At 37.9% G+C, this 22,183-nt stretch overlaps 1 protein-coding gene across 1 annotated transcript in view; it reads right to left on the bottom strand.

The window, feature by feature from the left end:
• The window catches only part of LOC150100586 (glycerol kinase 3-like), a 473,098-nt gene that overhangs the window by 376,724 nt on the left and 74,191 nt on the right, over positions 1–22,183 (bottom strand). Inside the window, exon 3 of the mRNA XM_090401838.1 lies at positions 10,000–10,106. Coding sequence (XP_090257964.1) covers positions 10,000–10,106 — 107 coding nt within the window. The remainder of the gene's footprint in view (positions 1–9,999; positions 10,107–22,183) is intronic.

Here is a 22,183-nt window from a genome sequence, read left to right as displayed (position 1 = left end):
ATTTTCTAAGTCAAAACCATATGGTCACTCTCTCCAACTGGTGGGAGAGATGTCATCTCAGTTATTATCAACTCTTCTGATACTATAACCAAATCCAAAACTCTTGAACCTCTTGTTCCCTCTATTACATGTTGCCTAAGACATTTGTCCCTCAAGAATTCTAGAAATTCCATTCCCTTATTGCTACATGCATCTTCCTCTCCCCAGTTTATAATACTGTAGTTAAAATCTCCCATAACAATCATTCTTCTTGCACTTGCCAAACTCAACTGTCTAAACATTTCCAAGTCCCCACCCTCTGTACTCCTGGGTCTGTATAGCAACACCCCACTAAATATCCTGTCTTGCCCACCTCTACCTCACACCATATGCTTTCAAAATCTCCACTGTTAGAGGACATAGGTCGTCGCTTATCATAAACAGTACTCCACCACCACACTTTCCCTTCCTATCCTGCCGAAAAATGCTGTACCCAGAGATTTGTATACCTGTTATTATATCCTCTTTTGTCAACCACGTCTCAGTGATCCCAATAATTTTTGGCCAGGTTGATGCTATCTGCTCCACCAATTCCTCTCCCTTATTCCGGATACTCCTGACATTAGTATATAGCATATAAATGCCATTGTTTCTATACCCAGCATTATCCCCTCTAGACTTCACTGGGCTCAATGTTACCTGATGTTGTCCCCCTTCTCCCAAGTACCCATTCCCACAAGAGGCCACCTCTGCTACCATCCTCCCTGCGACCCACTGACTTTTTCAGAACAGCAATCTCTCCAGATGCCCACGTCCTTCCTCATTCAAAACGTAAGTGGTCTCTTGCATACAATTCCTCTCTGTCCTCAAATGCACTCCAAGCATCCACATATTCCAGTCCTCTCTTGTCACACATTCTAGCTATTATGTCATTCAATATTACCACTCTTCTGCTCAGTTCTTCATTATCATACCTAGGCAACACACACACTATTTTTTCTCTCTGTGTCTTCTTTCGTACAACCTCAAGCAAGAATCTCATATCTCTCGCTGCCCTATTTACACCACCGCTCAAGTCATTTGTTCCCACCATCACAATCATCTCATCCACCCTTTCACCTCTCTTAACTGCCAAAGCCACCCTTTCTATTGTTCCTCCTGGCAAACACTCCTGAAGCATCCTATCTTGAACACCACGGATCATTGAGTCCCCATACATTATACCTCTTACCATTCCCTCTCTCCTACTGTTACCATTTTCTCCTCTTCTTTCATTCCCATACCTCTCTCTCATTCCCTCTCTCCTACTGTTTCCATTTTCTCCTCTTCTAGCATTCCCATACCTCTCTCTCATTCCGTCTCTCCTACTATTTCTATTCTCTCCTCTTCTAGCACTGCCATACCTCTCTCTCATTCCTTCTCTCCTACTGTTTCCATTTTCTTCTCTTCTAGCATTCCCATACCTCTCTCTCATTCCATTCTCTCCTCTTCTAGCAATGCCATACCCCTCTCTCATTCCGTCTCTCCTACTGTTTCCATTCTCTCCTCCTCTAGCACTCCTCTGCCTCTCTCTCATTCCATCTCTCCTACTGTTTCCATTCTCTCCTCTTCTAGCACTCCCATCTCTCTCTCATTCCCTCTCTTCTACTGTTTCCATTCTCCCTCTTCTAGCACTCCCATACCTCTCTCTCGAATTATTTCCATTTTCTCCTCTTCTAGCACTCCCATACCTCTCTCTCCTGTTTCCATTCACTCCATTTCCATATAAACTATTCCATTCTCTCCTCTTTTATCATTCACAAATTTCTCTCCTCTCCTATCATTCCCAAAACTCTCTCTCTCCCCCCCTACTCCAATTTGCCTTGCATTTATCTCTTCCATTCTCTTAATCTCATCTTTCCTACTTATTATACTTCACTCAAGACATTCCACCTCCTCTTTCAGCTCCTCTATCTCCCTCTGCAGGTCAGTCACTCTAAATCGAAATTCACTCTCCCAAACAAAACCATCTCCTAAACTTTCACAGTCACTCATGCCTTCTACACTATCAACTATTATTTTCTCATTCACATTTTTTTCTTCATTCTCTCCTATCACACTACTTGTTTTCCTGTATTCATTTCCTGTTCCTGGAGCAACAAGGTTGGTTATTGAGATATCTGCTGAATTTATTTCCTCCCACTGCCTGAACTTTAAACACATGTGCACTCCATCCTCTCTCACAAGCCAGATATCCAATTCCCAAGACATATACATGCCGCAAATATTGCATGCCACAAACTCTCTTATTATATTGCTTATAATAGAGTGCCTAAATGGCAGAGGACTTGGCAACACGCCATTTAAGACTGAAGCTGAATCTGCCATCATTCATTACTGCCGAGGGACTACTAGCATAATCAAATCGTTTAAGCAAAAAAAAAAAAAAAAAAAAAAACACCAAAATATGGATAGACTGAATGATGGAGTTTCAGAAAATCGAAATATAAGCTGATCAAATCAATGATCTGACAAATAATGATCCAATTTGGAATTGGATCATTATAATTTTTGTTGAATTATTATCAAATTCAACAAAAAGATAATTCAATAATGATATCAATACTAAAAAAGCTTTTCCCAATTATATATAAATAATATTTGGTGTAGTAATATTATAGAGTATACGAAATAATTAAGACTTTGTCATCGTCAAATTCCTGATATGTACCATCAAGTGGTATACAGGATACTATGACAGTCCCATGAAGAGTTTACATTACTACTAACTTCTTATTGAAAATTTTCCTCCAAATCAGTCTGTTATCCATCAGGTATTGTCAGATCGTATATTGAATTCTGCTTGACAACTAAAAAGTTCATATTTCTAGCTGGATCCCTTTTTCAAATTCCACTGACCAAGATGGAAGAGAAGCAGAGATATCTGCTTTGAGTGATGACTTAAAACAAATCATTCCCCTCCCAACCAGAATTCCTGACAATTCTCTCTGCAAATCAATACCCTGGATTTTTTTTCCTAACAAGTTTTCCTTCAAGGCATGCTACTGGGGTAACTGTTCCTCTTGTTATTCAAATCAAAGTTTCATATCTTGTGGAATATCCTCCTCTCAGCCATTCACAACAACATCAACTATTGGAATGAAGGTTTCCTTCCTTCCTCTGTTCAAAATTAATACCCTTAATCAAAACCATAGTTTTCCAAACATTGTGCCAGAGCAGTCCAAGAAAGAAAAACAGTTTATCATAAGTGGCTCGAGAAAAAAATCCCAAGTTTCATATCCAATCTAAACTGAAGATCACAGTACTTAAACTATCATTGAAGCTACCCCAGTCCAAATGGCAGTCATGCTTTATGGTCCCTTACAAAAACTGTTGGGCATACCTTTTCTCCATCTGTGCTTCCATCTATTTCTCATCCAAATGGTAGCATTGAAACATAACCTAAAGATAAGGCTGACCTCTTGAAATCATTCTTCTTATCCAACTCCTACAGAGATGATGAAAGCAATTCACCTTCTTCCCTGTCTGGAACACTGCATCACATGCCTCCTGTAGCCTTCCATCAGAAAAACATCAGAACAATTGTGAAAAATTAGAGACACCAAACAAACAAACAAAAAAAAAAAACGTTCCAGTCATTACTATATGCCAAAATTAACACGTTCTTTTTTGATCTATACACTATATATATATATATATATATATATATATCAGGTCATCCCAAAAGTAATGTCGCACTTATTCAAACATGAAACATGTCTCAGCTTGTCTAAACATGAATTTTTAAAGCTTTATAAGTACCAATAAGATGAGACGGCCTCATTCTAAGGAATTCCACCTTGCAAGAACATTATAAATAAGTTACTGTTTAAATAATCCTTTATTACTATAGAGGTAACTGAAAAGCACATTAAGCACATCATGCTTTATGATGCGCCTAATGTTGGAACCATTGCTGGCACTTTCACACATTCAAAAGGCAACAATGCTGCTAACACTGTAAAAAATGTGCAAGTAGTGTATGGCAATAATATTTTGGTGTGAAAGTGCCAGCAATGGTTCCAACAATTTTGACAAGGGGAACTTTGGCTTAAACGACTCCCCTTGCCCTAGGCACCCTGCCTCTCTCGATAATGATATGCTGGAAGCCACTATTGCAATATTGCAATTGTTGAAGATTTAGCAAAAGATCTTAATTCATCGTCATCGACCATCCATCACTATTTGTAAGAACTTGGAATAGTGTCTAAGCTCAGCAAGTGGGCTCCTTATGAACTGAAGAACAACAATCGAAGAGAACACATCAACATCTGCACTGCTCTTCATTCTCGAGAGGTTTCAATCTCCATTTTTGAGTCATGCAATCACCAGTGATGAAAAATGGATACTTAACAAAAACGTTAAGTGCCAAACGCAGTGGGTTCATTGAGGGGAATAGGCTAAACCTCTGCCAAAACAAGACCTTCACCCTAAGAACGTTTTGTTAAGCTGGTGGGATATAGCTGGTACTATACTTTGAACTCTTGCTGCAAAACCAAACAAACACAGCTGAAGTATACTGCGAACAACTTGATCGACTGAATGAAAAGATGAAAGAAAAGAGGTGTTCTCTAGTAAATTGAAAGGGTGTTGTTTTTCCCCATGATAACTCAGACCCTCATAGTGAAGAACCACCTGTACCAAGATTGAGGAACTCAACTAGAAAAAGCTTCCACATCCTCTGTATTCTCCTAATCTTGCACCTTCAGATTACCACTTATTTCAAAGTTTGCAATATTTCATTAATGAAAAGCAATATGATACATTAGAGGCACTGAAATTGCACCTATGCTTCTCTGCCTCCAAAACTTCCTGAATTCTATAGAAATGGCATTATGAAGCTTTAAGCAAATATATATTCTCAAATGGAGAATATATATTTGCTTAAATTAGCAAGTGATTTATCTTTTATATCCTTTCAAAACTTAATGCTAAAAATGACATTATTTGGGATCACCTGATATATAGATATATGTATAAAATAATCAACAAATGCCTTTTATTCCCTTATAAGGAGTAGGCAAGGCCTTTTAATCCTATCTAGCTTTTGGAGATTGAGTGGGCAGTTCAATCTCCAACAGTAGCCAATCAGAGATAGCTGGCCCATGACTATCACTAATTATCGGCTGTCGATGAAAACACAGGCAAACAAGTGCTGCCATTCTCTTGGTATGTAACCCAAACAGGACATGTTACTATCTGAAATAATGTCGGTTTTACAGTCGATTTTCTTGAGTTTACGGGACGAAAAACCTGAGTTTCCAGAAGAAAAACCAGCTCAATAACTCAGGAACCAGCCAAAGAAAGGCTTAGGAAAAGTTCCTCCAGTCAGCAACTAGACTTGAACTTAAGCCTATAGCACAAAGAATGGAAGCGCTACTTCCACTGAGCTATACAAGCCTTTCACATATATGCATATTTATTTATTTATATTTTTATGTTGCTCTCAAAAGGTTGTTTGCAAATCTACAGTACATATTTGTACCTACATACAAACCACATGTATAACATGCATATAACAGCACTCAATGTTCAAAATGTTCCTCTTTTGTCTTCACACATACCTGAAAGTGTGAGGCCACACATCGATGGCAGCATGCACAACATCCAACAGAAATGCTGCCACTGCTTGCTGCAAATTCACCTTCAGGTTGGCGATGCTACTCTCTGACTCTCAGATCAGGACTTCCAGACAGACAATTAGATGGTGATATGTGGTCGAGCACATTTGTCTCCAACCAATGTTGTGTGGTCCTCACCTTGTATGCAGGGACCGAGTCTGAAGGTCCACTGACTACCATGAAATAAGGTGTTGTTCAGGGGTCATACCACAAGTTCCAGTATGGCGTCTTGATAGAAATGCAACTTGGATCCCCCCCCCCCCAACACACACACCAAACCAATACTGACATGGGGATGAAGACCTCTCTGAATCCTGGGTGATATGGCATGTGTTGTGTGACCATCTGCATATTCGTTTCATTTTGCTAGTTAAACAACTCTTGAATAGTGATAATCTTCTCATCTGTGAAGAGGATCTCTTTGTCTGTTGTTTGCCTACCACCAGAGAAATGCCTTTGATTTTATCAGCCTTTGCCACATAAGTTGTGATGTTAGGAAGTGTCCAGCAGAATGATGATAGGCTCTCACTCCCAGGTCATATGGGGGGGGGGCTGGAAAGTTCTGATAAACATCTCTTCTTCTTCTACGCGTTATTCCCGCTTCCCATGCAGGGTCCGCGTGTTACTTTAGATGCGACTTCTTTGTTAGTACTACTCCCAACCGACCCATCGCCTGGTCTGCCGCTGGGGGGATATATTTTTGACTGTAGAGGTGTATGTTCACGGGCCGGTTTGCCTGTTTTGCGGGATGAAAAACGCCAGATAAACTGGCGGAAAAAACCCTAAAGTTCTGATAAACATCTAGAACAAAAATGATCTTAAAGCATCTGATATAACCACAGGAATGATCATACAAGGATGTAAGAATATAAGAACATACATAGTTACCTTCGTAACTCTACTACTAGTATGTTCTTTCTTGTGGTTATAACAGTTGCTTTGATATCATTTTTGTTCTAGGAGTGTATCAAAACTTTCCAGACTACCCTCGTAAATTAGTACAAGACATTGTTCTCTGCAAAATGTTCATCTCCTGTGACATCACTTTCTGCATTCTCACAGAATTACAATGGAGGCATACCTTCACAGCCCTTACAAGCTGTTGCATTTTACACAGCATGATCAACCTGTTCTTATTTGGTGGTCAGATATGTCTTCTGTATCGTTATAATGGTTACTAGTCCGATACACAAACATCCTACTGATCCCGAGTGTTTTTATTATGTTGAAAATAACAGGTGACTGCATTCCAACCTTTTAACTCGCACAGCTAGATAACTCTCTCTCTACTGATAAACATGAGAATGTTGGCTGTGCACAGTACCACTAGTGGAACTGGGTTCATACAATTCTGTGGACAGCACAGGCCTATGTGTAAGTTGTAACAGTATTTAATACAAGACTATGGATATAATTTGAAAGCAGTTTGAATTACATTTGAGATATTCATTATCATCCACACACTTCACAAACAAAATTCTACCAAAAAAGTTGCAACTAACATGCCTTATAAGCTTTGTGAAAATGTTACCGTTTGATGCAGAGGCAGCATACATATGCTAAAGCTAGTTCCTGCCAGCAGTTAATGCATGTGCAGACACTGCCTGACATAAACTTGTTAATATCAGTCTGAATCATTCTACCACTAAAAATGTGCCAACTAAAACTTTTTGGAATTTGTCAGTGCTAACAGATTAGTTATTACCAATACCTGCTTCCAGAAACATCCACGACGGACCTATACTTGGACATCCAACACTGATAGGTCAAGGCACCAGATTGATTACATCCTGGCTCTCCAACAGGGAAGACAAGCATCTCTGATGTGCATACTTGTCCTGGAGCAGATTGTGGTACAGACCATCAGCTGGTAACAGCCAAAGTAAGACTAAGACTCCAAAAACTTCCAGGTCAGGCACATTCCACTAGATTGGATGTTAGAGTAATTGCTAGTGGATTCGCAGAAGAAACATCAACTCGGCTGGATGATTTTTTGGAGACCAATGAGGAAATCTCACCAGAAATGCTTTGGGAAGGAGTCAAGATGATAATACAGGATATAGCGAAGACGTATCTCAGCCCAATAAGAAAACCAAGAGACCCACGGATATCAGATTCAACATGGGAACTAATCAAAAGAAGGCGGTTGGAAAAACAAAGAGACACAGGGACCGAAGAATACAAGAGATTACATAGAGAAATCAGAAGAGCCATCAAGCAGGATAAGGAAAAGTTCTATACTAATAAATGTGAAGAAATAAGAGTTCCAGATGAGAAGACATAAGTATAAAAGGATGTCTTATTTAGTTCGTGACTTAAAGCACAAGTTCAAGCCTAAATTGAATGTCATCAAAGACAGAAATGGATCATTACTAACAGAAGAGTTGGAAATCAAAAACAGATGGAAAGAATACTGTGAGGAACTGTACAGCAGAGTGGATAAAGAAAATGTGGAGTCCTCCCACAAAGAAAATTTTGATGTGGAACCTCCTCCACTTAGGCATGAAGTTGAAAGAAAAGTTAAGCAGCTTAACAGCAATAAGGCCCCAGGTGTAAATGAAATCCCAGCAGAGTTAATTAAGGCCACAGGGGATGGAGGGATAAGAGTGTTTCATAGATTGATTACAAGGATATGGGAGACAGGATCATGGCCTAGAGACTGGAAGAAGTCAATTTTCATACCACTACACAAGAAAGGTGATATGAAGGCATGCAAGAATTATAGAACTATTAGTTTGATATCTCATGCAAGCAAAATTTTATTAAAGATCATGCTAAATAGAATTAAGGCCAAAGTTGAGGCAGAGATGCCTGAGGAACAAGCAGGTTTTAGGAAAGGTAGGGGCACCAGAGATCAGATCCTTTGCCTTAGACAGATCATAGAAAAATATAAAGAATTCAGACTCCCTCTGGTAATGTGTTTCTTAGACTACTCTAAAGCTTTTGACTGTGTTGAGCATGTGAAACTGTGGGAAGTAATGAAAAGAATGGGTTTTCCTCAACACACTATCAGGTTGATAGCCAACTTGTATAAGGAGCAAGAAGCCACAGTAAGAACAGGTGTTGGATTGACTGACTGGCTTCAAGTTGGAAAAGGAGTTAGACAAGGATGTTTACTTTCTCCTCACTTGTTTAGTATATATGCAGAGGACATCATGCGTGAAGCATTGGATGAGCTCAGGATAGGAATTATGATAGGAGGTAGATTGATCAGTAATCTGAGATACGCTGATGATACAGTACTCCTTTGTAATGACATGGAAGAACTAGGACTAATTCTTGACAAAGTTAACAAGATCAGTAATAACAGAGGACATCAACTCAATTCTAGCAAGACAAAGATCATGGTTCTCAAAGGAAAAACAAACAGAGAAGCTCTTGAGAAACAAATGTATCTTAATGGAGAAAGAATTGAGGAAGTCAGCAAGTTTGAGTACCTGGGATCCATTATTAATATGAATAATTGCTGTTCAGAAGATGTCAGAAAAAGGTTAGGAATGGCTAAAACAACAGTCAGAGACCTGTCTAAAATCTGGAAGGATGGATCTATCTCCATGGGAACAAAGTTGAGGATTTTAAATGCAGTTGTTTTTCCAACAGCGACATGGATGCGAGACTTGGAACCTAAAGAAGTCAGCTAAGAAACGGATATCTGCTTTGAGATGTGGTGTTACAGAAGGCTGTTGAGGTATAAGGCTTACAAATGAATGGATGATAGAAAAGATTAGTAGAACTTTAAGGATCCTTAAGGATATTGACAGAAGAAAGTTAAAATATTTTGGACACATAGAAAGGATGGAAGGAGGACTTCTCAGAACAGTAATAGAAGGTAAAGTTCCTGGAAAAAGAGGCAGGGATAGACCATCAATGAGATGGATGGATGGCGTGTCTGGAGTGACTGATCTTCAGAGAGTTGAGGCTGCCAGAAGGGCAAACAACAGGACTACATGGCGAGGCCTAGTGTGGAACATCATCGAGCATCGGAGTGACCATACAGCATCTGTAGATGCCCAGTGAACACAGACAACTAAAACTGAACCATGTGATCTTCTAGTTGTGTGTATCCCAAATATAAATTTTCAAATTTGGATTTGGGATACACAAAAGATTTCCAAATTTTGCACAAATCTTTGTGCCCTTGCAAATAGTCAAAATGAAACAAATATTAGAATCACTGGACAAATTTCTGTTAACAGTTTCCAAATACATACAAAACGTTAATAAAATGCATCCAGAATGAGTCATGGAATAAGTTGCATATAGACTGACAGGCAAAATAACATATGTGCTTTTGGCAAAACACACTTAATAACAACATTATAAATTTGCAAATTTTCCAGAAATTCCACAACTAACTTACCTCTTATGTCTGAAGGATCAATATCAAAACTACATAAGTTATTCACAGTTTTTTCTATACAATTATAGACAGAATTAAGTATTTCCAGTGGATCTTGTTCAACCCATCTGCAGAAAATAAACAGAAATGAAAATAAATATAAGATAAAGATACATAACTGAGAAAAAATACTGAAAACTTCAATATATATATATATATCATCATCATCATCATGCGTATCAAGGATTTAGGCCTAGCATGGCCTGTTCCGGCCTTAGAAGTCATCGTTGAATCGTTTAAGAGGACGTCCTGGTTTTCTTTTTCCTAATGGCTTGTACTTTAAGGCTTGTTTTGGTAATCTTTCTGTTTTCATTCAATATATGTTTTCAATATATATATATATAACATTATTTATAAATCATATACACTGGCACCTTAATCTATTCAATCTGAAATCAGATATGCTATGTTGGATGGCCATAGACCACAATGGACAATAAAATTGGGCAACATTCAAATCAAGAAGTGGCAATCAAAATACTATTCAGTTTGTTATTATGACCACAGACTTCCATGGATCAAAGCCATTAGGGATGACCTGCTTTATCAAACAATGTCTAAAACTAGTTTACTGTTTCTGCAACACACACACACATACTCAATAAACACTTTCCACTCAACATTCTCAACAAAGCAAAAAACCTACTCCTCATTCCCATCCTTATACAATCTCCAAGGATGGCGTTTTGTTCTGTCCCCCCATCTCCTCTACTCTAGGAAAAAATTACCATTAATTTGGTACAAACCCTCAATAGTCTATGTCTCAATCATATCATCCCTCCTCTTTCTTATACACTAAGTTGCTCTTGCCCTCAATCTGTCTTTACATTCAACATTCACATAGATTCAACACTACCTTAGTTATTCCTCATTGCTGAACAAAAGGCCATCCTTGGAGATTGTATAAGGATGGGAATGAGGAGCAGGTTTTTTGCTCACTTCCTCTCCTTGTTGAAAACCATGTGAGTAGAAATGCATACTTTATTCTATATGACGCTTAATCAGAGCAATGTTCTGTTCAGCAACCCTCTTATCCATATCATCAGTCTCATATCCGTTCCCAATTCATGCTATCAAATGTCTTTACAAGTCTAGTAGTATCATGGCATATGTATTTCCTTTATCCAACTCAAATGCAAATTTATTATAAAGTGAGTAAATTACTAAGGTAAGACAGATTGCTAGCATGTTATATTTCTATCCACCTATTCAGAATTCTGGATTTAACCAACTGTTCCAATACTTTCACCAACTCCAGAGATAATGAATTGCAGATCGATAACTTACAATCCATGTCTCTGAGCTGCCTACAATCTTACACTCCTCCCATCCCACTTTCAAAACCTGATAGTGCTGAGACCAGTCGGCACTTATATTAAACAGACCAGTCAGAGCAATGTTTACCCTGCCAATTCTCTTGCCATTTTGCACATTTAGGCTTAAGTGATGGATGAAAGTCTTAGAGACAATGGAGTGAAAACAGTACTAGAAAGAATTAAAACCAATAGTGAATGCTTCCAATTTTTCATCTATCACAGAGACTTCTTGAGGGAGTACAGTATAAAGCTAAAACATACACATAAGCAACACAAATTAAAGTGAAACTCAGTAGACATAAGTATAGAATCCTAACTAGGTAGAAAGCCTGCTATGTGCACCAGTCAGAAGTCTAGCTTCTAAACAAAATCCCTAAAAATTAATGTTTCCTATATTTTGGGAAGTGTCTAACACAGACTGCTAGACTGTGTGATCCCTGTTATTCAACTATATTTTTCTGCTTCTATCACCTTTTAGTCATCTGTATACTTCCTTTTAGTTGCCTCACAGTGAAAAAAATTTTTGGAAGCACCTCTGGCCTCTTCCAATTTCAGCAGTACCAGACAAAGCACTGAATCCTGTAGGCCACCACTTTTCATCTGCTGAATTCTAGATATGATCCTCAATATAACTCTTGATATCTATCAAACAACTGAAGAGTAAAATTAGAATTTTTAATCTAAACAAGAAAGGTGGCAGCATGTGTATAATCAAGTGATCTCACACTCTCTCTGTGTGTGTGTACATGCAAGTGTGCAAGCAAACGTGACTTCTGTTAATTATGTACTATGTAACGAAAGTTTCTGGACTTCAATTAAGAGGAATTAGCAATAAATGGCTAAAAATTTGGACTACTATTACAATTCATCTCAGACAAATTATGGAGACTAGAACTATGTTAGAAATAATTACTTTAATATCATGATGTTTCGACCGTCATATTAAGGTCATCATCTGGAGTATACACATACATATACAGAGACAAGCTATATCACAAATTTCAAACAGTATGTATGCCAAAGAGACAATGATTTGATCAACCATTATTCTATTAGCCTGAACTTTGGTGAGAGAAAAAAAAAAAAAAAAAAAAACCTACATCAAAGCTATTTTCTATTTATAACATCATCAGAGAACAAGTTTATATAGCTAGTTTTATTACAGCAAAAGTGGTGTCCTAATTTAGCATGAGAGTTGTTAAATTAGAGTTAAGATCCTGGATTACTTATGGTCGTTTATAATTAACTCTTGAATGAAAAGGTCATGTAGGGAATATGGAAGGCATAGAATATATGCCTTCCATATTCTTGGGATTTTTAGAGCATCATTATTGTTAAGATTATGGTGGTTGATAAGAATTTCACAGGCCTCCTTAAATTTACACTCATACCATGTTTTGGTATGATGTAAACAAGGTGCCTTTCCAGTCAATTCTATGCAGAGTGTTCAGGATATGATCAGAAAGACCAGAATTACCATAGTTATTAAATTTAATGTGCCGTTTATGTTCCTTTTTTTTTTTTCCAGATAGGAATTGTGCATTCTGTTTCACATATATAGGGCAAATTGCAGGTGCAATGAATACAATATACTCCAGGGTGGGCCAGCGGAGGAAGTGGATTCTTGGATGAGTTCAATCATCATCATCATCTTCCTTATACCCTCTTTTACCTTGGTGTCGAGGGTCCATTGATCATCGGACCTCACTCCGTTTACAGGATAAGGTGGTCAGCCTTATGCCCCGGTGTATCCTATGGCCTGTAGTGTTGAGTTCTCAATGCCAGTTTGCCTGCATTGCAGGATGAAAAACCACAGAATAAACTGGGGGAAAAACCCTGCTGTCCACGCCCAAGACTGGCTAACTTGGCTATGGCTGAGGAAGATCCTTCAGCTCCTCACGTCACCGACGGGAATCGAACCTAGGACGCTCCTTCCCCATGCATATGGTTGCGAAGCGCGCCACTAGGCTAACCGTGCGGATGAGTTCAATAAGTTCTTTAATTTTGCAGGAGGTTTTAAAGGTGGCATTAAGGTTGTATTTCTGTAGTAGTCTGTTTATTAATGGTTAAAAACGGTTCATCGAATCGCTCTTTAGCATGTTGTTCGAAATGTAATATAGCTTGTCCATAAGTTTTTTGACCTTGGGAATAATGTACAGGGTGTTCGGGATAAATTTGACAGTTTCGTAAGGAAAAAGAAAATCTTCTTTGTATCTATTAAATTTAATGAATTGACAAAAAACATTACAGGCAGAGTTAATTACAATACTATCAACAAGATTTACTCAAAATAACCACCATTAGCATCGATCACAGCTTCAATCCTGCTTCGGAACCTCGAACAAGCTGATGCTACAGTCTCCCTGGGAAGGGCCGCAAAAACTGTTTTAATTTTATCCATTAACTGGGCTTTTGTATTACTGGAAGTGCGATTGGTGTCTTTTTCAACTGCGCCCCATACAAAATAATCCATGGGGTTAAGGTCTGGGGAGTTTGGAGGCCAAACATTTGGACTGGTGAAGTCGTAGAAATTTTCAGACAACCATTTTTGACTTTTCCCAGAGGTGTGGCAAGGGGCCGAATCCTGCTGCCATACATACGGCCTACCATTGGCTACCCTTGTTATCCAGGGCTTGACTACAGTGTTTAGCAACTCCATGTAGCCATCTGAAGTCAACCTGAGGCCCTCTTGGAAAAAATGCGGAGGCATCACATTGCCTTCAGAGGATACACATCCGAAAACCATCACAGTTTGGGGAAATATAGTCTGCATTACACGAGGAATGTCCTTTGTACTGTATGCAAGCCATCTGTTATTCTGCGTGTTGTGTTTTTGATCCTGGCAAAAGTTTTTCTCATCGGAAAAGAACCAGATTGTTTGTGGTTCCACAGGATGTTTCACTTTGCTTAGAAGTTTCTTCGCGTTTATCAAACGTTTTTCACGGGCCTTTTCTGTAAGCAGCTGACCTTTGCGGCTCTTGTATGAGTAGTAGCGGAGGTCTTCATTGAGTGCAAGCTTCATAGTAGAGGCTGCAACATTCATTTCACGTGACAAAGCCCGAATTCCAATGCCAGGGATCTTCAACACCTGTTCCTGCAGATTTGCGAGGAATTCTGCTGTACGAACGCAATCAGATCGTCTGCTAGGGATCTTTCTTCTTGCTACATCCTCGTAGTCACCATTGCAAGTCTCTAGTTCATGCCTGATTGTTTTTACTGTATTCAGGGAGCATTGGGCAGCAGTCGAAATATCCTTATTTTGATGGCCGGCACGAATCATCATGATACAAGTTATTCTCTTCCATGATTCAGGTGGGTTCCAGCTATCCATCCTTTCTGACATCTTGTATATGAATGAAGAAGGGTCCAACCTTTTAAATGAAGAGAAGTGTGTGTTAATACATGTAACTTACGGAAAAATATAATTAATTATAAATATGTCAAATTTATCCCGAACACCCTGTATATTAGGGTTACCAAATAATTTTATAAACTTGGTATATATATGTAAATAAGTTTTTTTACCTTGGGAATTACGAAGTAATTTTATAAGCTTGGTTATTTTACTCCTAATCCCAAGTAAGCAAACAGTTAAGTTTGCACCTGAACGTAGTTCAAGTCTAAATATGGTGCAACACCAGGGCAACTCATTGTAAAGGTGGGTAAAGCTCTGATCACTATTCTTAGTATTTTCCATAATGTAAAGCACATCTCACTAAGAGATATATACTGCAATACATTATGGGTGGGGTCACTACTCAGACTGGTTTCAACCTTTTTCGAGGTCTCCTCAGTGAGTAGCCAGACCCTAAATACCAAGGTTTTAGTAATACAGAGCCTTATCAACTTTACCTATACAAGTTGCTACAAGATGTTTTTATTTTGAATAAGAATCTCTGGAGGAGATATAGATGTAAATAAGTTTTTTTACCTTGGGAATAATGATTCTTATTCAAAATAAAAACACCTTGTAGCAACTTGTATAGGTAAAGTTGATAAGGCTCTGTATTACTAAAACCTTGGTATTTAGGGTCTAGCTACTCACTGAGGAGACCTCAAAAAAGGTTGAAACCGGTCTGGGTAGTGACCCCACCCATAATGTATTGCAGTATACATTTCTTAGTGAGATGTGCTTTACATTATGGAAAATACTAAGAATAATGATCAGAGCTTTACCCACCCTTACAATGAGTTGGTGTTGCACCATCTTTAGACTTGAACTACGTTCAGGCGCAAACTTAACCGTTTGCTTACTTGGGATTAGGAGTAAAATAACCAAGTTTATAAAATTACTTGGTAACCCTAATATATATATATGCGTATACTCATTCAGATGATGACCTTAATATGAAAGTTGAAATGTCTGGAAATTAAAGTATTTATTTCTAACACTGTTGTATGCATTTTTGGAAATTATGGAGACAACTACCGTGTTTGAATAAAAACTTTAGTTTAATATTACTAAAATTTTACAATTCAACGTTTCGACCTTTATGTCAAGGTCATCTTCTGGAGCGTACAAATATACACAAGAAACAAGCTATACTACAATCATACTGGTTCGTTAAAGACACTGACTAACTGCTACCACAATTGTTGGCCTGATCTCTGGTGAAAAAAAAAAAAAAAAAAAATTTATACATCAATGCTAGAGTCCTATTATTTGTGTAGTCTACTATATACATATATTAACATCATTCCAGCCAGTTGGAGTGGAATGGTTTCTAATACTAGCGGGTTGGCTAGAGTCCTGACTTATATTGAATCTTTCATATTAGGTTGGCTGAATGTGTGCCATCCAGATCCTTGGAATTTTCATACCATCTTTATTGTTGATATTTGGGTGGTTTATCAGGATTTCGCAGGATTCTTTAAATTTTTTTTTTTTAAATTTTCTTTCGTACCATGTTTTTTTCACCAGAGGTCAGACCAACAATTGTGGTAGCGGTTAGTCAGTGTCTTTAACGAACCAGTATGATTGTAGTATAGCTTGTTTCTTGTATATATTTATACGCTCCAGAAGATGACCTTGACATAAAGGTCGAAACGTCGAATTGTAAAATTTTAGTAATATTAAACTAAAGTTTTTATTCAAACACGGTAGTCGTCTCCATAATTTCCAAAAATGCATTTGGATCACCGTGCAAGCCTAAAAGAAATAACACTGTTGTAGTTTGTTTCCATAATTTGTCTGAAATGAATGCTGATCACACCATGTAACACTAAAGGAAAGAATTCTGATAATTCATTGAGATTTGAGGCACAAGTGATGAAATCACTGAGGTAACCTAAAGATGCATGTTTCTGTTTCGATAAATTGACTGGCATTTTTAAAACATTGTAGAGACAGCAATCTTATTCCCAACTGCATCAAGGAAATTCACCTCAGCAAAGGCACTAAGAATATATAACTGTATGTAGAAATCAACTCAGAAAGCAGTTTCAAACTATTTGTAAAAACTTAGCATCTTCTCAAAATCAGGTTCAAAATTTCAAATGGGAACTTTTAAATTGTTTAAATCCAGATAGTTGGGATATCCTTCAGAAGGTTATTGACAACTCCAATAAACATATCCTTGAAACAAAGAAAGTGAAACATCCAAATTTCATAGACAAGGCGGATGAAATGGTTGCATTAATTGCATCTGTGCACCCAGAGATTGTCGGAATAAGTGAGACATGGTTAGATGAGGATGACATCCTGACAGGAATAGAGATGGAAGGGTATGATATGATATGAGGATAGAAGGGGTAAAAAGGGAGGAGGGAGTGCTATTGATGATAGAGAAAGAGTTATGTCCAATACAAGGTAGAGATGCAAGAGGGAAATAGAGCCAATGGTTTTGAGGCAGTATGGTGTGAGATAGAGGTGAATAGAATCAAATACTTGGTGGGATGTTGTTATAGACCTGGTAATGTGGATGGTGGTGATAGTGAAATGTATAGTCAAATAAGCGCATATAAGAAAAGGGTGATCATTATAGGTGATTTTAATTATGGCAATATAGACTGGAATGAAGAGATAGCAACTGGAAGTAAAGAAAATGAGTTTCTTGAGTTTTTGAGGGATAACTACCTCAGACAGTATGTAACAGAGGGCACAAGAGGATTAAGGGTCTTGGATTTGGTCATCTCATCGGAGGATGTAATTATCAATGAGGTATCAAATCATCCACCAATTGGTGAAAGTGACCATGAGGTGATTACTTGGGTGGTTGCCAGCAGTGCAAGGACCCCTGTGAAAAAAGAGTATATGTGGAACTACAAGGGGGGTGATTATGAAGAGCTCAGGAGACAGCTTGCAGCTGTAGCATGGAATGAGGAGTTAGCTGGAAAAGAGATCAATGCAGCTTGGGGGATTTTCAAAAAATATTTAGTGGATGCAATGTCTAAATGTATACCACGGGTGAGAAGGTTAAATAAGTTAGGTGTGAGATGGATGAATAAAGAGATTAAGCATGCAATACAAAGAAAAAGGGCATTGTGGAGGCAGCATAAGAGAAGTGGAAGTAACCAATTTCATGAGTTCTACAAAGACCAGGCAAGGAGAGTGACTTGGTTGATGAGAGTAGCTAAAGAGAGGTATGAACAGCAGTTAGCCAATGAAGCTAAAAAGAATCCTAGGGAGTTCTTTCGATATGTAGCCAGCAAAAGAAAGAATGATTATGGAAGGATGACATTGATTGGAGGAAATGGTATAAAGACAGCTGTTGCAGAATGTGTGGTGGAGATACTTAATGAGCAGTTCATAAAGATCTTTCAATCTTGTGAATGTGACTTCATGGAGAGATTGAGAGCAGTTGATGATGGGGAGGAGAGACTGACTGTAAGTGAGCAAGAGGTGTTTGGGGAGTTGAGTAAACTAGATGTAAATAAGGCTATGGGACTTGATAATATATCACCGCGTATTCTGAAGGAATGTGCCAGAGAGTTGATACCTGCCTTGACATATTTTTTTAATACGAGTTTTGCACTTGGTCAAGTCTCTAAAGAGTGGAAGGAGGGCAAGATTGTGCCACTTCATAAAGGAGGTGATCGAACTCAAGCATCAAACTATAGGCCTATCTGTGTGTCAGGTGTTGTGGTTAAGTTGTTGGAGAAGCTTGTGAAAACTAGGATCCAGAGTTGGGTTGACAACAATGGTATAATCTTTGATGGACAGCATGGATTTGCTAAAGGGAGGTCGTGTTTTAGTAATCTACTTACTTATTACAATAAAGTGACTGCTTCCTTGGACAGAGGAGAAGGATACACAGTAATATACTTGGATTTCGCAAAAGCTTTTGATAGAGTACCTCATGATAAGTTGACAGTCAAACTAGAGCAGATGGGGTTGGATATTAGATTAGTGCATTGGATTGGAGACTGGCTATCTGATAGGTATCAACAATATCCAGGAAAAGGAAAGTCACTAGTGGAGTGCCTCAGGGATCTGTTTTAGGGCCATTACTATTTAACTTGTATATTAATGATATTGGCGAAGATTTGGATGGAGATATTCAGTTGTTTGCAGATGATGCAAAGTTGGGACAAACCATAAAGAGTAGTGAAGATGTTGTGGCCTTGCAAGAAGACTTGAATAAATTGAGTGATTGGGCAAGCAAATGGGGATGTGAGTTCAATGTTGCAAAATGTAAGGTTTTAAAATTTGGAAAACAAAGATGGGATGCAGAATTTATGCTTGGTGAGAATATATTGTTGGAAGTAGAGGAAATAAGAGATCTGGGAGTGATAGTGGATAAGGATCTAAAATTTAGGGGACACATCGCCAAAATTGTGAAGACAACACAAAGACTTCTGGGAATGATGAGGAGGACACTGACGTGTAGAAGTAGGGAGATTCTTGTTCCATTGTATAAGGCTTTGATTAGGCCACACATGGACTATTGTGCCCAGATTTGGTCACCTGGTTTTCAGAAGGATGAAGAGATGTTGGAAAGGGTCCAAAGGCGACTGACTAAGGTAGTTTCTGACCTCTGGAATGTCGAGTATGAGGAAAGATTGAAAAGATGTAATTTGCAAAGTCTAGTGGAGAGAAGGAAGAGGGGAGATATGATAGAGACCTACAAGTTGGTAAGGGGTTGTTATAGGATCAATGGTGGAGAAGTTCTACAGCGAATAGTGGGAGATCAGGGGAGAACCAGAGGTCATCCCTGGAAACTGTATAAAGAGGGTGCGAGTAGGGGAGTGAGAGGCAGGTTTTTTTCGTGCAGAGTTGTGAATGATTGGAATGCCTTGCCTGAGAGTGTGGTGTCTGCAAGGAGTTTGAATGTGTTTAAGACCCGGTATGATGAGATGTGTGTGAGATAAAAGGACCTCCTAGATGAGTCTTTGACTCCATGAGGTCTTGTTTAATAATAATAATAATAATAATAATAATAACAATATTCAGATAGTCAATGGACAAATTTAAAATTTCTCTTCATTGAATGAAAACAGCAACCAACCACAAGCCAGTGATAACAATAATAGTCAACTACTAACAAGAGAGAGGATAACAACAACCAACCAGAATTAAGTTATAACAGGAGCCACCAACTGCCTTCAATGAGCAGTCATGTGATCAACCTTTCTAACAATGCCCTGAAAAATGGTGAACTCTCGTGCTACAGCAAAGTAAAGGTAAACTTTGCTGTAGCACGCAAGACTATTAACAAATTAGATTTTACATACCATACTGAAAGACATTTTTAAGATTTTTCCCAACCACCATAGCTGATAAAATATGATTGCAAACCTTGAACATTTTAAATAATACGAAAACAATACCTTGCAACCTATCAAATCTGAATTGGCAGATGTGAAATTGTTAAAATCAAATCAGGACATCGCAATCACTAGAACTGATAAAGGCAGTGCCACTATTGTTTTAAACAGAACAGCATATTTGGAAAAAATTAATATCAGTTAGTCTCAGGCAAGAGCACCTATCAACTTGTTAACTATAACACAACTAATCAGATAAAAAAGAAAATAGAAAAATTACTTAAATCAACCACTTCTTGGCGCAAGGATATAGTTAAAAAAACTACTTCCGCACTATGCTCGTTCCCTGAGAATTTACAGTTTACACAAGATTCACAAACAGAATGTATTAATCCAGCTGATAGTTGAAGGTATAGACAGCCCCAATTATCATCTAGTGAAACTAGCATTAACACTCGAGGCGTTGGTAGGTCGTTTCCCCCTACTATATTAAAAACACATAACACTTTGTAAAAAAAAAAAAAAAATTAAAGATATCAGCACTGAAAAAAAGTGATTTATTAGTCAGTTTGATGTTTCTGTCCTTTTCGCAAATGTTCCAATCAACGACACAATTCTTCTTTTACAGAACAAATTCCCATCCAATATCAGAGTGCTCTTTGCACATGTACTACATTCGGCTATTTTGTGTGGCAACACACTTTCTACCTACAAAAAAAGAAGGCACAGCCATGGGCTGACTATTATTCCCTAATCACTAACTTTTATATGGAAGCTTTTGAGCAACATGCACTGGATTCCTTTACTTTAAAACCCAAAATCTGGCTTAGATATGTTGACGATGTTTTTGCTATCAGGTCCCATGGCCACCAGACATTAGACATTTTCCTTAGCCACCTAAACAAACAAACAACACACACACACACACACACAATTCACAACTGATAATTTGCAGAACTGCTTCTAAATGGAAAATTCATATGCAACAGTGTATAGATAGAGGAGGGGAGTATGTTGAAGGGGATAGCAATTAAGTTGTACAATTGTAATAATAAACCACATTTTTGCAACCAGTCTCATTTAATAGTCATACCTTGTGTGTGTGTGTGTACTCCACATGATGACCTTGATATGAAGGTCTAAACATTGGGAAATTAAAGTAATTATTTCTAACATGGTTACAGGCTCCATAATTTGTCTGAAATGAATGCTGATCACCTTGTAACACTAAAGGAAAAGATTCTATGACAATGACACTGACAAAGATAAGCATGTGGTTATACCACCATATAGAAGAACATTACAAATCACACTTGGATTAGTGTACAAAAATTTAGTCAAATAGATTTTATTACGGTGAAGACACTCTGGAAAGGTTCAGTGATGAGTAACTAAAATGATATCAGCATTCTGGAATACTGGTCTGGTTATGGAAAGAGATTAAGAAAGTGTAAATTGCAAAGTTTAATGGACAGGTGGAGAAGTGTGATATAATCAATGACAGACTAAAGTTTAGTTGATGGGGGGGGGGTACTAGATCAATCTATAGAGGTGATTATACACTGAGAGAAAAGAAGACAAAAGAGCATTCCTGGATTGTGATGAATGAAGATTTTTTTATATGGAAAATGGTGAGTAGAAATGCAGTGTGTATGTTGTGGGTTTATGAGTTTAATGATGCAGTAAAATTGAAACAACCTTAATATGATATATAGAACAGCTCTACTTTATTTATTTATTATAATATGATAAAAAAAATAAAATAGAATATAAAGACGAATTCTAAAAACAAAGACTAAACAAAATGACTGCAGATATTTCACATCAATGTTTATATATTTCAACAACAGCACACAATAATAACATTATCATCACACCACAATGGATGAAGTCAAGAATCAATATGGGAGACACGTGATCAAACATAATGCACCATCAAACTATGTTCTTAAAAACTTGACTTATTTCTGCAATTATCACACTCAAACAATGCATTCTACTGACTAACCACTTTCCACGCAAAAAATCCTCCTCACTCTCTCTTGCTCACACTTCCTTATAATACTCTTATGGATGACCTCTTGTGATTCTTGTATCTTCCTCCACCCTATGAAAAATCACTC

This window comes from Typopeltis vanoorti, chromosome 12 (assembly GCF_054136105.1).
Source record: "Typopeltis vanoorti isolate ZY-2024b chromosome 12, IOZ_Tvanoo_1.0, whole genome shotgun sequence".
NCBI classification, from domain to species: Eukaryota; Metazoa; Arthropoda; class Arachnida; order Uropygi; family Thelyphonidae; genus Typopeltis; species Typopeltis vanoorti.
The sequence above is the reverse complement of the archived record's forward strand: the minus strand, read 5'-3'. Positions and strand labels throughout refer to the sequence as shown.